Below are 16,045 nucleotides of genomic sequence, written 5' to 3' on the forward strand. Positions count from 1 at the left end.
CTTAAAACCCTTTAAAAATTCTTATTCTTAGGATGAAGACGAAAATCTCTAACTTGGTTTATAAGATCTAGTATGATAATGTCACTTTTTAATCTCCATCCTTATCTTGTTCTTCCCACATGGTTTCTGTATGCAGCCCTGCTGGCTTTTCAGTTTCTCATATTCACACATCCTTCCCCTTCTGCCCCAGCTCCTTATAATTCTTCAGATCTCAGTTCAAGTACAAGGAAGCTTTCTCTGCCGGTATACTATGCTAGAATGCTACCTGTCACTTTCATTAGGCAGTAAGCTTCATTTAGAGTAGGGATTGTCTATTTGTCTCTTAAGTACATATCAGGTGCATTGGAAACGTAGTAGGAATGTGCAATTAGCTTTGACATTGAGGAACTCATCTTAGTTGGGGGAGAGAAACCAATGAATATTCTGCAGCATTCTGAAGTATTCACAAAGTACTAGAGGAAAAAAGACGAGGGAGAAAGTAATTTCAGTTTTGGCAAGGTGTTTGGTTTATTTAAGCTGAGTCTCAAAGGATTTTAGAAGTTAATAAGGTGGGTAAGGACATTCTAGCCTATGACAGCAGAATATATATAAAGCATGGAAATGTAAAGAACAAGGCATGTTTTAGGGAACAATGTATATTTCAGTGTGGCTCCCTAAATGAGGCTACATGGCAACGGTGGGTGAAGGGGTGAAGGGTAGTTTTGAGAGATGAAGTTTGATGGTAAAGGGGCCACACTGACTGAGATCTGCTTTATGTGCTTTTCAAGGTTTTAATCTCAATCTCCAGTCACTGTAAAACCTCAGAAGACTTTAAAGCAGGAATTGACATTATTAGATAAGCCCGAAGACAGTTTAATTGAGTAGGGAGGCAAGAGATTTTTAGAAAAACAATCTTTAGAACAAATATGGTAAACTTGACTTAAAGAAGAGACAGTGTGTTTAGAAAAGTAAGGGATAGATTAGAAAGATAAGGAATCTACAGTGGTTGATTATCTCTTGGATACTGGTAGTAATGGAAGGATTCAGAGTAATTCCAAAGCCTTTATCATGGATTAATGGCTATCTCATTAATTAATTAATATACAGAAAATAGGAAAAAGAACAGTATGGATTTTAATTAATTTGGTGTTAGGTTTGTTGAGTTTGAGTTTTCTGTAGTATATGCAGGTGGAACTGTACAAGTAAGAAGTAGGAGATAATTAGACTGGAGCACAGAAGGAAGTGGAAGGCAGAAGATACACATTTAAGTAATACTTGGAGCAGTAGGGCATAGCTCCAAAAACTTTAGACACAAAAAACTGAAAACTTTAAAACTACTCTATATGGGAGAAGAAGGAAAGAGAAAGTTAAATTAGTTGTGGTTTTTTGGAGGTCTTCATTTGAGTCTTTGTATGAATTCTGTCTAATATCATCCAAATCCTCTAAAGCTGATTTTATTTTCATTATCAATCACTGTTAATACGATTCTTACAGTATGGGAGTACAAATATTGACCCTCCCCCCAAATATGATGGTAATTTTGTCTAATTGTGTTTTTTATATATTTATTTTATTTAATTTATTTTTGGCTGCTTTGGGTCTTTGTTGCTGCGGGCAAGCTTCCTCTAGTCACGGTGACGGGGGGCTACTCTTCGTTGCGGTGCACAGGCTTATTCTTGCTGTGGCTTCTCTTGTTGCGGAGCACAGGCTCGAGGCACGTGGGTTCAGTAGTTGTGGCACACAGGCTCAGTAGTTGTAGCTCGTGGACTCTAGAGTGCAGGCTCAGTAGTTGTGGCACATGGGCTTAGTTGCTCCGCGGCATGTGGGATCTTCTTGGACCAGGGATCGAACCCGTGTCCCCTGCATTGGCAGGCGAATTCTTAACCACTGTGCTAGCAGGGAAGTGCCTGTCTAATTGTGTTCTGAGTGTTCATTTCTGCTTCCACAAGGTGACGTTATTTTTAATGTGAAGTCTCATAGAACAGGAATTTCTTTGCATACATTACTATGCTATATATAGTTGTCACTACGTTTTTAATAATGTTTGGTCATTTTAACATAATTTTCTATTTACTAAATGTCTTCAGTCAATTACAGTATATTTAGTTAATGGAAACTATATGACTTCTGCTTTTCATTGATATCTTTTCTATTTAGGAAATTAATTCTTTTTGTTCTTTATGTCAACAGGGGTCTGTTTGAATTTGAAGGCAAGGTAGATTGAATAAACATTTATTAAAGTATTTGCCTTTATAGTGGAGAAGAATTATAAAAAGAATTCTACTACATTTAGGTAATATCGCTTTAATATTAAAGTTAAACTATAATGAACATGAAGGTTAACCAGATTCATATAAATTTGAATCTGTAAAGAACCCTAATGTTTATACAGGTCATTGGTTCTCACACTATTTGGATTTTATAGACCAGAAAAGAATTTTATTTAAGGATTGATGTAGAGTAGCTGACTTTTTCATTTTAGCATATAAATATGCTTTCATATAAGCATATTTTAGCATTTAAAAGTACTTTCTTCTGTGATCACAATTTCATTAAAAAAATAAAAGACATTTTGAAACCAAAAATAGTAGAAAGAATAGTCCTTAAGTTGAAAAAAAGTATATAATTTATAAAGAAAAAAAAATCCACCCTGGTTCCCAGTTTTTTCATTTGGCTGAATATCACTGGAAACTTGAACAGTTGGCCACTGAAATGTAGACTTGTGTTTGGGAACTGCTGACCGAGATCACAGAGCTAGTGTGTAACTGAAACTAGGTCCCATGTTCCCTGACTTTTAGGTCTCATCCACTTCTGTCCCAAAAGACCTTTAGTAATTTAAACATTGCTCTTTGATTTTTGGCTTTTAAAAATACATTGGGATTAAAGTTAGATCTGTGGTTAAAAATAAGTGTAGATTCTATTATTTCTCATATTCTTTCGTGAGCTTTTCCTAATTTGGCCTTTGTGGACAAAACAAATCTGATTTAATAAGCTTTTATTACTGTCTTCTTTCCACATTATTTTTCCCCCAACCTTATACTTTCCTTATACTTCTGTATTCCATATAAGGCATTAAGTAGTTTATAAGAGTGCATACTGTAAAATAAATAAGTATAAATAAGTATACTGTAAAAATAATAAGTATTTTTATTTGTTTGTATGTGTATATATATATATACAGGACTAGGAGGAAATCAGCATGTATTGATGTATACATTTTACCCCCTCTGTACATTTTTTCATCTTATTTCATTCAAGGCTAATATTTTCCCTTATTTCAATAAATGTTTAGGGATTGATTGATTTTGCTAGTTAATTTTAGACCATTATTCTAATAAACCTTATACTTACCTAATTGCAGGCACAGTAGTAAGCAATTTATATAGAGCCTCTATAGTAACTCCATGTAGCAGATTTCACTTTATTCTTAATTGACATTGAAAAAAAGAAACTGAAGTTTAGGGAAATTAAGTAAGTGTTCCATGTTTATACAGCTAATAAGTAGTAATGCTGTGGTTTGCGCTTAGGCAATTTGTCTAAATCTCCATCTCTTAACTGTTGAGAAGACGCTCTGGGGGGTTTCAGGTTTTATTAGTCAGAAGTTCTTTTCACAGATAGAATAGGATTCATTTTAGTATTTTTTTATGCTATGTTGGTGGTATGTGAGAGTACAGCCTCAAGTGAAAGAAGAACAGATGCAACTGGTAACAATTGCAGATAATTACATTTTTAGAAAAATAATGTTCAGTGGGATTTTTGAGATCTATCTTTGAGATCATCTTTTAGATCAGTGTTGACAATAGGACACTGTATCATCTGACTGAGATTGGTAATCTTGACTCAGTCAGATAAAGCCTACTGATGATTAAAAACTAGCAAAACTAGTATGAATAAGTTGATGTCGAGGTATCTGTTTTCAGTTTTCCTTGAGGATCATAACAGTTTTGCTAAAGGTATTTTCTAACTTATTCACAATATCTATATTATATCTCTGTATAATAAGCAGTGGTGTTTCCTAGCATGGTGAAATTGTTTTTCATAAATTTTTTATTGAGGTGTAATTGACAATCTAGCATGGTGAAATTTATTTTAAATCAAAAAATTTTTTTTAATTTAAATTTTAGTCACAGCTCTTTTAAGGAAGCTTAAGCAGCAGTCCAGGGAAAGTGTTGAAGAAAAACGACCTCGATTATTAAAAGCCCTGAAAGAGGTAGGCTAAATTTCTTTGCTGATTTTGCACTAAAGGGTAATTGCAAGTGTGCTTTTAAGCATTTTAAAAATACAGTTTAATTTCTCACTAATTATTAAGGGTCAGGAAATGGTAAAAATCCTGCTTCAATTAAGCAATAATGACATTACAAAATACTCTGATTATGGTGTGTACTCTTATGGGAAGCATTATTTGCTTTGATCTTAGAAGGCAGATAAAGAATTATTGCTTTCAATAAATTAGGTAAGAGCTCTAGGAAAAAAGGAGGTAAGTCATAATTAATGGCAGTAGTTTTCCTTTGTCCTTTGGATTGAAAGATTTTCTATGAGCTGAAGTGCTACTGCCTTAGGAGCAGTTTGCATTTTCTTTATGTAACAAAACTCTTTTTGTCTGTCCTACTTCATGATGGTAAGAGCTGGGTGTGCTGGCACAGAAAGGGAGAGAGGTTTGTTTTCTGTTGTTTTTTTCCTCTGTATTTTGGATGCGTGAAAGAACTGTGGGAGAAATATATCATCATGACTATGTCTTCTTTTAGGTATGCTTTGTTTTTGAAATCTCAAGGGGTAAATTTTTTTGACAATATTTGATTAATAGTTCCCTGAACAGTTATAGTCTTTGATGTTTAGCTTCTAATTTGTGAAATAAAAACATTCTCTATACATCTCATATGATGACATATTATTTCAGATTTAGTAAACCTGTGTTATCACTTTATAGAAAAAAAGTTTCTATTGCAGTGGGTGATTTTATTAGACCATTATGAGCCTACACTGATCATTTTGGAAGTTACTGATTTTTTTTATAACACTTCTAAAGTTATTAAGTATTTTTACAATACTGTTTATTGTTATGTGAAATGGAATATTTATTGATACAAATTTAAATGCCTGTCAGTTTCAGATATGTTCTTATGTGATTAAAACATTCTTGTAAAATCTAGAGTGGTGTGAGTTTTCCTTTGTAGATATGTGTAGTAATGTCTGCTATTGTAATGTAATTTTAAGTAATAACCATATATATTTTTTGGTTCTTTCTCCAGCTCCATACATTGAAATTATTTCTTATTCCTGTCTATAGACCTTTAATGATAACAGATTTTTTTAAGCAAAATATTAAATAGGTATAAGAGCTGTTAACAAAGGTGTGCATTCAATAATTATTCATATTTCATTTCTCAGCTAGGTGACTTTTATCTAGAACTTCACTGGGATTTTCAAAGCTGGGGTAAGAGTGTGCTATATTTTACTGTAAAATATGTACGTATGCAGAAATGCAAGTGCAAAAATAACTATTATATAGAAATGTTAACATAAGAAATATTGCCCTAAGGAAATTAAAATATTTTTCATCATGTTGAATGTAAAGGTTATAAAGCCCTATAGTAATACTTAATTATCCTAACCTGATTAGTAACTTTCATAATTATTATTATTTTTAAGATTAAAAATTCTCCTTTTTAAAAATAAAATGCCGGTTCAAATACTATAATAATTTAATATAAGGAATTTTCAGAGGGAGGAGAAGAATAATTATGGGATTATTAGATTACAGAATTTAGGGAAGTTTGACATATAGTATTTAGATCCCTGAATGTGAAGAATTTGGTTAACATTAATTGATTTTGTATGTTTTTTCATCTTTCAATCATGTTTGCTGCTTTTATTGCATACTTTATAGCCACTGTTTTAACATACTGTTTGGTTGCACACTCTTCCATTTATTTATGAAAGACGTTAATTCCTAGATATTTTACAGTCATTTATTGATTTACCTTGGCAAGGTAAGTTTTCTCTCCTCCCCACTTTAAACATGAGTCTACTTAGGGAGAAAGTTTTCGTGTCCAAGTAGGAAGTTTGATCCTAGTGACCTTTACTTTACTAAGTAAACAACTATCCAAACCACTAACTTTTGGGTTAAATATTTTTTTAATGTAATCTATATATAGGTGTGAATATAGTGTGCTTATGTGTGTTTTTTAAAGCATCTGAATTTATCTTTATGATATTAAAGATATTTGAATGCTTATTATCACCAAAATAATCATAAAAGTAAATCATAAAGTAATCATAAAAATAAATCAGATATTGACAACTCTAGAAACCACTGTTAATGTTTCATATGAATATTTCAAACTCTTTTCAATGTTTACAAATGTGTGTTTATGTACATATATAAATATAAATGTATATATGTGTATATATCCTCAGCATTAGTTTTTTTTAATGGGATCATACTATTGTATCATTATGTATTTTGTCACTTTTACTTAATATATCATAAGTATCTTACATTTTAGTTCATGAGGAAGTACTTTTTTTTTTTTTTTAACAGCTGCATAATACTGTACAGCATGGGTGATTAAGGTTTTTCTAGTGTTTAATCTCTAAATGTAAAATTTTAATCCCTAAATATAATCAGTTTTTTCTAACATTGTTAACAACTTTAGCTCATCTGGCTAGTTTTGGCTCCATCAAAATCACACATGAGGGAGTTCCCTGGTGGCCTAGTGGTTAGGACTATGGACTTTCACTGCTGTGGCCCGGGTTCAATCCCTGATTGGGGAACTGAGATCCTACAAGCCTCATGGCACGGCCAAAAAAAAAAAAAAGATCACACATGATTTTGTTAACTCTGATAGTCCTTTATGCTCTATAAATTATTCAGAAGTCCCAGTGTTCTAGAATACTGAGAGAAAAAATGGTTTGTAATAGCACTGTATAATAAAGAGAGGTCTAAGTTAGATTGTTCTAAAGCCTGAGTACTGTTTTTCACCCTGTTTTCTTCTGTCTGTAAAGACCCCATCATTCTTGGCAATCCTAAACTGAGGTTGTCCCTTGAGTGTACTGGCTCTTTAATTGATTGTCTTAGTAATTGTTATTGGTTGAATTCTAAGATAGTCACTTTATGTTGCTGAGCAAAATGTTCTAAAATATTTTAAAAGTGACATTTCAGTTACATGAAGAAATAGAAATGGATGTAATTACTCCAGAAATTGTGTATATGATCTATAGTTATAAACACATTATAAATGTTGCATAATCAAGTTCATTATGCAACTACTGAGGTACTTGTTTAAAGTATTGCTTCTTTGAGAACTTGACTTTGATGAAAAAAAGTCAGCCCATCTGTTTCATTGTTGATAAAGGTTTTTACTGATTTCATGTCAAATTATTGGCACCTGATGGTTAGATGTCATCTATAATTTTAAAAACTAAACTCATTGGCTAGATTTAGCTTAGACACTTTGGATTAAAAAAATTGGATAGTCTCTCATTAGATTTGATTATCAAGCTCTTTTCCAGAGTTTAGGCATGGTTCCTCCCCTTGTTAAAGCCCCTAATATTAAAAAAAAAAAAAAAGGCAACCCAGAAATAAGGGGAAGTTAAGAAATATTGAGGTCCGGCATTAAGTTTAATTTAGAGGTAGTGGAGCCCACAAACTCTAGTCTTTCTCCTTCAGTGTTTGGCTGAAAATAGCCTCAGACTTGGTTAATAGCAAGTCTGAAGGTGACTAAATTATTCCAGCTTGAATTTTTAGGTATGGAAAAGCTTTAAATTGGAATCAGAAGTACTGGCTTCTGTTTGACATGGCAAATCACATAACTTTCCTGAACTTCAGTTTCTTCATTTAAAAAATGGGGATAATAATAACTGCCCCACCTATTTCAAGCCTTTGTTTTGGTATAGATGAAATGAAATCATGTTTTTGAAGGAAGCCCTTAAGATACTGTAAAGTGTTAAATAATTTTATAATCACTACAAAGTTAACATTATGTGTATATAGCATGTTTCAACAGAAAAACTAATAGTTTTTTTTCTTTATCTCATAATCTACAGAATATATCCATCCTGTATTTGGGACTGTTTTTTGCATATTATAGATGGAAAACATTCGACCTAGAAACTCTTCTTAAAATCAGGGAGTAAGTGATAGCAAAACCAAAATTAAAATTTTGAGACTTCCCATTTTTCAGTTCAGAGGATTATGCTACCTTTGGAGTACTGTGTTAGACTCTCAGATTATGCTGAGGTAACTTAAGATATAGACAGCCTAATTGTTCAGTTTACATGGGGGAAGAAAAAGTCATCACAGAATTGGGAAAATGAAAATTGCTTTATTTTTGGAATGCATTAAAATCTTTTTTTCTCAATGATATCTTTTTTTTTTTTAACTTTTGCTTTTCAAACCCTAAGCTTCTTATTTTTTTTCTACATTCCCCTCTACCTCATTTTCTGATTTTTGATAAATGGGTATTGGTATGTGATTCTAAGTTTTGTTTTTATAGGTTACCATACTACTTCAAAAGATGTAATAAGTTAAATTTAAATTGTTGAATGCTGTCTTCTTGTAATCATCTTTTTCATGCTACACCATATATTTCAGGACAGAAAAACTGGATCTCAATAAGCATGAAAGAGGATCTTTGATCATTTACGTAGATTTATGCCATTATTAATCTTCTTAACTTCTGCTGTTTCATATAAGGAAAAATTTTATTGGAAAATGATTTCTTATGTTCTTTGACCAGGGTAACTCTTAGTTGATATTCCCTCTGGGCAGTAAAATTTTCTTGCTTTTATAAAATAAAAAGTCTAGAAAACTGTCTTCAGTGCTGGAAATCATTTTGGATTAAAGGACCTCTAAGGATTTTAAAAAGACATATTTATATTTGGTATACCTTTAATGTTAATGAGCAAATATTGATGCTTTTGAAAAAGTTAACTAAAAAACTAGCCCTTAATTTTCTCCAAAGTCTTTGTTTCTTTCTAACCCAGGTTGATTTATCACCCATCTTAAAACAGAGTTTTGTAAAATATACATGTAATATAGCTTACATAGATACACACACCCACTTACATACACATGTACATGTGATGTAATCTTTAATTTCAAGAATTTTGAGTTTCACATTTTTTATTTTTTTGGATGTGGTAGTTTAATTATATAGCCTGTTATGTAGATTTATTTATCCATAGAATAACTCATATTTCCTCAAAATATAGCAGATAATAAATAATAAAAAACTGAGAATATAGCTTGTGATATGAACGTGAGCAACACTGGAATGTAGAAATCTATAAGTCAGTAGTATGATTGCATTTTATGGATTTTGAAACTGAGCTACAGTGAGTTTAAGTAACCAACATATTTGGGATTCAGACTCAAATTTGACTATCTAGCTCTAAAAGTGTCTTTTTCTATTACACATATAACTTTTCTGGTATTTAATCCAATTATATTTAGAGGATCAGATGGGATCCAGGCTTATCTGGTTACCCAGTCAGGAGGGTTTAGTTACCACAGGGCATCATTTTCTAACTTACAGTAATATCCTACAATATGTGCCCAAGAGTGGCATTATATCAACTCTGCTACTCTTACATGTGTTTGGTGGGTGCTGGTGGTGAACTATACAGCAATTACAATTAAATAGGTATTTGAAATTGCTCAACATTGCTTTATATATTGTTTTTAAGTGGAAAATACTATTTTAAAGGAAATTATTACAATTTTGGTGAAATAGTAATATGTTACATTACTCTTCTTCTAATTAAAAAATTGGTAATCTCTCAGAACTTTAGGTGTTTATTTTTTGTCTTTTCTTTTTAAAAATACAGTGCCTTTACTTTCCCGAATTCTGCCTTCTGATGCATGTAAAATATACAAACAAGGTATCAATATCAGGTAAGGTGATTTGATTTTTTTCTGAGTAACAGATAATTGAGATTTAGAGGTAGCTTTTCTTTTTGTAGTAATAGCTTATACTTGGATGTAGTATTTTATAACATGTTGTAATATATTCACAATATTTTATCTCCTTTGAGATACTACAGATAAGGAACCAAAGGCATAAAATCTTGACTAAAACAAAGGTATTACTATTTAACTACAGACTATCTGGAAAGCAAGTAGAGTGAAGATCATGATATAACACTAAGAAGATTTAAGATGGTCATCTCCCTCTTCCTAGCTTTGTAGGGAGTAAGGGACACATAAGGAGGACATAACTATAGTCCTGTTTTTCCTCCATCCCTCTCCAACCCTTCCCTCTCCTGTCTACCCATCCATGCTTCTAGCCATTCATCTGTTCAGTCATCTATACATTCTAGTGAACACTTCAAGGCTAATTTTAATATTCTTCTGTTTCCTTTTAAAACTAAGATTGATGTTTGGATCTCACGGGGAATCTATTTGTTTCAGGATTTTATCATTATCTCTTTAGCTTTCTATTAATATAGGTATATTTACAAATTATATATATCTAAGCTATGTATAATGCTGTTGAATATGCCAACTTTTTAGTGTATTCATATCTATTAGTTTATATATACATAAAATTTTACATGCCTATATCTTCTAAAAATCTAGAATATTAATTTGAATATGTAAGGGTCTAGAACTAGAGATGTTTTAAAAGGTTATCTCATATAAACTCTTCATTTTATAGATTAGAACGTTCTGACAAGTGAAGTGATTTTTATGAGCATATTGCAAATTAATAACTGAGCCAGGACCTCTCTGACTTCCTGTCAGATCTTACCATGTCATAAGGCAGAAATTTAAAAAAATCAACACTTTATGAGATTTATTATTCAATATGTTGAATTATAATGAAGAGATAACCTTTAGATGGAAGTAAGTTCTAAGGTCATTATTCTCCAGCAAAATTCTATTAAGGTAGAAGTTTCTGTGATTTTGTTTTTAAAAATAACCTCCTCAGATGTTTCTGATGATGCAAGTGTTCATGTGCATTAAATTCATGGTCATTATAGAAACCTTGGAAAATACAGAAAAGTATAGATAAAAAAACTAGGAAAGGATTTGATAACGATATAGATTTAATTCAGTAGCCTATTGTTAGCAATATATTATGGTTATCAAAAAGTTATCAGTTTAAAAACGCCTAATATAGGTGCTTGCCAAAGTTAGATAACTTGGGAGAATAGTATTATCTTCCATGTGCTACTTTAACTAAAGGTTAGTTTTAGTTCTGTTTGATTCTAAATTTAGGAGAAAAAGAGCTTCTTTCTTTTAAAAAATTGTTTCACATTTATATACGACTTTTAAAAGTAAATGACATGATGCATATTACCTAATAAATATAGATGATAAAAAAACCACAAAATGGTTAAGATAGAGACATGAGAATAAGAGGCTGAGAGAGAATAATTGTGTCAAAGAATGTAGTTTAAGGGAAGCTACTGCAGTTTAGCAAGACTCTGAAACCTAGGACTTACCAGCAGCCGAGGTTGAGGGAGAAATGTGACAGGTTCAAAGTGCTAGTTATCAAACAAAGTTTACTAGATTAATGGAGAAGCTGCATTTTAGGATGTATGGCAAAGGTTTTTTGCATAGATGAAGAATTATTTTAAAGAAAAAGAAGTTTGTTAACATTAAGAACTTTCAAATTTAAACATCTGGAGATGATTAGTTCTTTTAAACATCACTTCAAATGAATTTTACTTGTATCTCATGACAGCTATGTGATAATTTAAAGTATCTTCTTTGGGAATTGCTTGGGGTTCCAGTGGTTAGGACTCCACGCTTTCACTGCCAAGGGCACGGGTTCGATCCCTGGTCGGGGAACTAAGATTCTGCAGGCCGTGTGGCCAAAAAAAAAAAAAAAAAGGTATCTTCTTTGTTGTCAAAGAGAAATTAATACTTTAGTAGAAATACGAAAGTGTGGGCAACTTTACTGTTCAGAATGCTAACAAATATTTTCACTGTTAATAATTTTGAGGTTATATATAACCACTGACTAAAATAATCATTGCAAACTTTCTCAGTCAGGCTCTTCCTATTTCGAGTAGGCCCTATTTCCTTTTCACTGTTACTTGGGCATTTTTCAAGTTTTTATCTGAAACAGAACATGTTCTACTCAAATCTTTGCATTTGTATAAAGAAGTTTTTATTCTTCATGGTGAATTACATGGCAAAATTAAAAGTATTTAGGCTTATAAGCTGAAAGCCAAGGACTAGTTAATACATTAAAATATCATTGTGATAAATTATATAAAAATTATATTATAAATTATATCATTTTGATAAATTAGATTTAAGGGCTCAAGTGTTGCCAGTGTAAGTCTGTCTTTGTCTCTCTGTCTCTCTGTCCATCTCTTCTCTCACTATTCCTACCCCCACTCCTTGCAACCCCCTACTACTCTCACCCAGGATGGACAAGAAGGGAATGGAGGCAAAAGACTGTTCTGGCCCTTTTCTTCTTTTTTCGTGGGGTATAGAGTTCCCTGGTAGCTGAAGCTTGGAGTCCAAATAGGCCACGCATGTAAAATGATCTGTTCGTTTTTTGAGACTTCAGTAGCCCACATCTTAGAGAGGTAGGGGATAAGCCCCTTTTATTGGCATTATTTTCTCTTACGCCACATGTACAAGCAATAACAGGATATGTTTAGTAGTACAGGCACCAGCAGTACAGTAGCAGGCCACTGGAAATGGACCAGGGGCTAGAATTCAACTGTAAAGCAGCAGGTAGAGTTCACTCATATAGGAGTTGGTGACTTGGTTTTTTTTTAGGACTTCTTATTCGGTCTGGGGGGTGTGTATATTTTATATGGCTCAGAAAAGAGCCTCTTATACATAGGATAACCATATTTCCCTGTTCACCTCTGTTATCCTGGTAAAATTATTAACAGTATCACCTTCACCTTTAAAAACTGCTAGTTTTGGTGATAAATTATATGTAACCCTAGTTATTCTTTTGATGCAGCATGGGAAATATGTTCCATTTTTCAGCTTTTCCTATAAAGGGAAACCAAAAATGCCCACTCACATTTCCTTATCTATGGTGAGAACTGAAAAACCCACAAAGTAATGAGTTCTTATATTGCATTAGAAACTCAGTAGCCAGGTGGATCTCTCACAAAGACTTAAAGGAGTTTCCTTGGGCATGATCAGAATCTCTTAACAGCTGTGAGAACCTATTTCTTAGATTAAGTACTGTGTTTTGAGCAATCATTCAGAGATATGCTGATGTGGTGATCTCCTACAAAGCCTTGTGCAGGATTGAAGCACTTCAGGGTACTTGTGAACTTTTCCATTCCATTATTCTCCCAAATTTCAGCAAGTAGTTATTTGTAGGTTTTATTTGAGAGCAACCCACTGGGTCGACCATGCCAGGTCTTGGTTACAATGAGCACAACAAACATACAAGTGTGTGAGTCCATGAATATTTGCCACAGGAATGATCCATAATGTTTTCAGGCTGTGGAGATGTTGGAAAAGAAAATGCTGGGAAAAAGAATGCTAATTTGAATCTGGGAAGTCAAGCAGAAAGGCCAAGAATTTAGAGTAAGTTAAATGGTTTATTGAGTTGAAGGATGAAGCAAGGTTTGGTACCAAGCATAAGCATAGATGCAGATCATAAGGACAAGACTGTGGACACACAGTCCTTAGTCTAAGAATGTGGTCCGTCCATGGCTATACCTCTCTTATATACAATTGACCTTTGAACGATACCATTTTGAACTACTTGGGCCCACTTATACATAGATCTTTTTCAAGAAATATGTACTACAGTACTACATGATCCAAGGTTGGTTGAATCTGAGGATGTGGAAATGTGCATACGGAGGGCCGACTGTAAAGTTACATGTGGAGGGGATGGGGGTCAGCGCCCCAAACGCTGGTGTTCAAGGGTCAGCTGTACTCTGCTGAGCTAGCAACTTGGTCTTGAAGGTATCAAAGAATGTTAGACAGGTCTGCTTTCCTTTTCTGCCCTTCCCCCTTGAAGTAACTTTTATGGAGTAGCTACAGTATAGGAAATGGTAGAGAATAAGGGTACATTTAGAGAAATGCATCAACAATGAGGAAACAACCTTTTTCTTGCTGGATTAATGAAGTATATATTCATAAAAATGAAATATAGATAAAATTGAATATATATTTAAATATTCTTTTGGTGTTTTTTAATGAGATATTTTAAATTTAGCTTTTATCTATAAATTTGACTTTGAAATATGGTATTAGCATCTTAGTTTATGTTTAGAAGGAGCAAAACTTGTTTAATTAATATGAAGTTTTATTGAAATTTTATTTGTCAGAATTTCTCATCTATCCATCTTTCACAGGCTTGACACTACTCTCATAGACTTTACTGACATGAAGTGCCAACGAGGGGATTTAAGCTTCATTTTCAATGGGGATGCGGCGCCCTCTGAATCTTTTGTAGTACTAGACAATGAACAAAAAGTTTATCAGCGAATACACCATGAGGTGAGCATGTTGTCTTATCAGTATTCCTGTAAATGGTTTAAAAAAGTCTCTGTAGGGACTTCCTCTGTGGTCCAGTGGTTAAGACTCCTCCTTCCAATGCGAGGGGTGAGGGTTCGATCCCTGGTTGCGGAACTAAGATCCCACATGCCACAGGGTGTGGCCAAAAAAATAAAAGAAGTCTGTGTATGCAACCAAGCCTCGGTGTAATTGTTTTAAAAGGCGTAAGGCATAATTGAGATGGTTCATTCCTAAAGCTTTCATTTTCTTACCTCTAGTTTTTTAAAAAAGTTTTATCATCTATTCTGTATCCTGACTAATCCACTGAGTCTGTTTGCTCTTAATTCACTGATGATCTCCTAGTTAAATAAACCCTAACTTCTCATAGTTCTCATTTGTTGAAACTGTTCTGGCCCTGTCCCCATTTATCTTCCTATCTTAGTTTCTTTTATTGTTGTGAACCATCTCTATCTCTTTAATAGGAACACCTCTCTTGGCTCTCTGTACCGTTTTACTTTTCCCAACTCTTTGGCCCCTTTCTTTTCTCTGTCTTTTCACTCTTAAAGTACAAAATTATACCCCTTCTAAACACCATATCTCCATGTTGGAATTGCCTCCACAACGACCTTTGAGAGACCATATTAACCATTATCTTATATCCGTTGTTCCCTGAATGCTTATAAACCAAAGAAAAAGCTTTTCTAGTATCTATATATGTCACTGATAGCCCTACAAATATTTTTAGGTCAATATTTTGTTTTGTCACTGTGGCTTTTATTTTTCACCATTGCCTTTCCTTATGTTTACCACATCTTGTGACCCCTTCCTCAACATCTCTTAGATTAGACCCTCCTACTGTCATATCTGTTGACAAGACCTTAGTTACCTTGTATGTGTACTATTGAAATAAATAGTTTCCTAACTGGCACTGAGCAAGGAAGATTTGGATTTGAAGAGAAGAAAAAAAGACATTCCTTGTGGGGGAAACAGGCTGAGTAAAGTCAAGGAAGTAGGACTAAGAATAGTTTATTTGGGAAACAGAAAAGCAATCTATCTGACTTCAGTGAAGGTTTCTCTTACTGAGCATAGGAACATGGTTTATGGAAGGCCTTAACAGCCAGATGAAATAATTTAGGATTTGTTATAGTTGGTAATAGAGAGTCATAGCTTCTTAAACAAGGTATTGATTTGATCAAAAAGTAATTTAAATGAATTAATCTTATATATATATAATAGTTTTTTGACTTTTCCTCCTTCCCTCTCTTCCTCAAACATTTATCAAGGACCTAATAAATGCTGGATACTGCTAGGTGCTATGGATAGTGGCATTGTATTAATAGTATACAGTTTGTCTCTTGGTATCTGTGGGGGATTGATTCTAGGAATCCCCAAGGATACCAAAATCCACAGGTGCTCAAGTCCCTTATATAAAATGGTATAGTATTTGCATATAAGCTACACACATCCTCTCATATACTTTAATTCATCTCTAGATTACTTATAATACTTAATACAATGTAAAGCCTAGGTAAATAGTTGTAAATACAGTGTAAATACCTTGTAAATAGTTGCCTGCATGGCAAATTTAAGTTTTGCTTTCTGGAACTTTCTGGAATTTTTTTTTTCTCC

At 33.1% G+C, this 16,045-nt stretch overlaps 1 protein-coding gene across 1 annotated transcript in view; it reads left to right on the forward strand.

The window, feature by feature from the left end:
• ANKRD13C (ankyrin repeat domain 13C) overlaps positions 1-16,045 on the forward strand; it is a 78,804-nt gene that overhangs the window by 32,177 nt on the left and 30,582 nt on the right. Inside the window, exons 4-7 of the mRNA XM_059062983.2 lie at positions 4,104-4,189; positions 5,368-5,413; positions 9,808-9,874; positions 14,275-14,419. Coding sequence (XP_058918966.1) covers positions 4,104-4,189; positions 5,368-5,413; positions 9,808-9,874; positions 14,275-14,419 — 344 coding nt within the window. The remainder of the gene's footprint in view (positions 1-4,103; positions 4,190-5,367; positions 5,414-9,807; positions 9,875-14,274; positions 14,420-16,045) is intronic.

Source organism: Kogia breviceps, chromosome 1 (genome assembly GCF_026419965.1).
Source record: "Kogia breviceps isolate mKogBre1 chromosome 1, mKogBre1 haplotype 1, whole genome shotgun sequence".
NCBI classification, from domain to species: Eukaryota; Metazoa; Chordata; class Mammalia; order Artiodactyla; family Physeteridae; genus Kogia; species Kogia breviceps.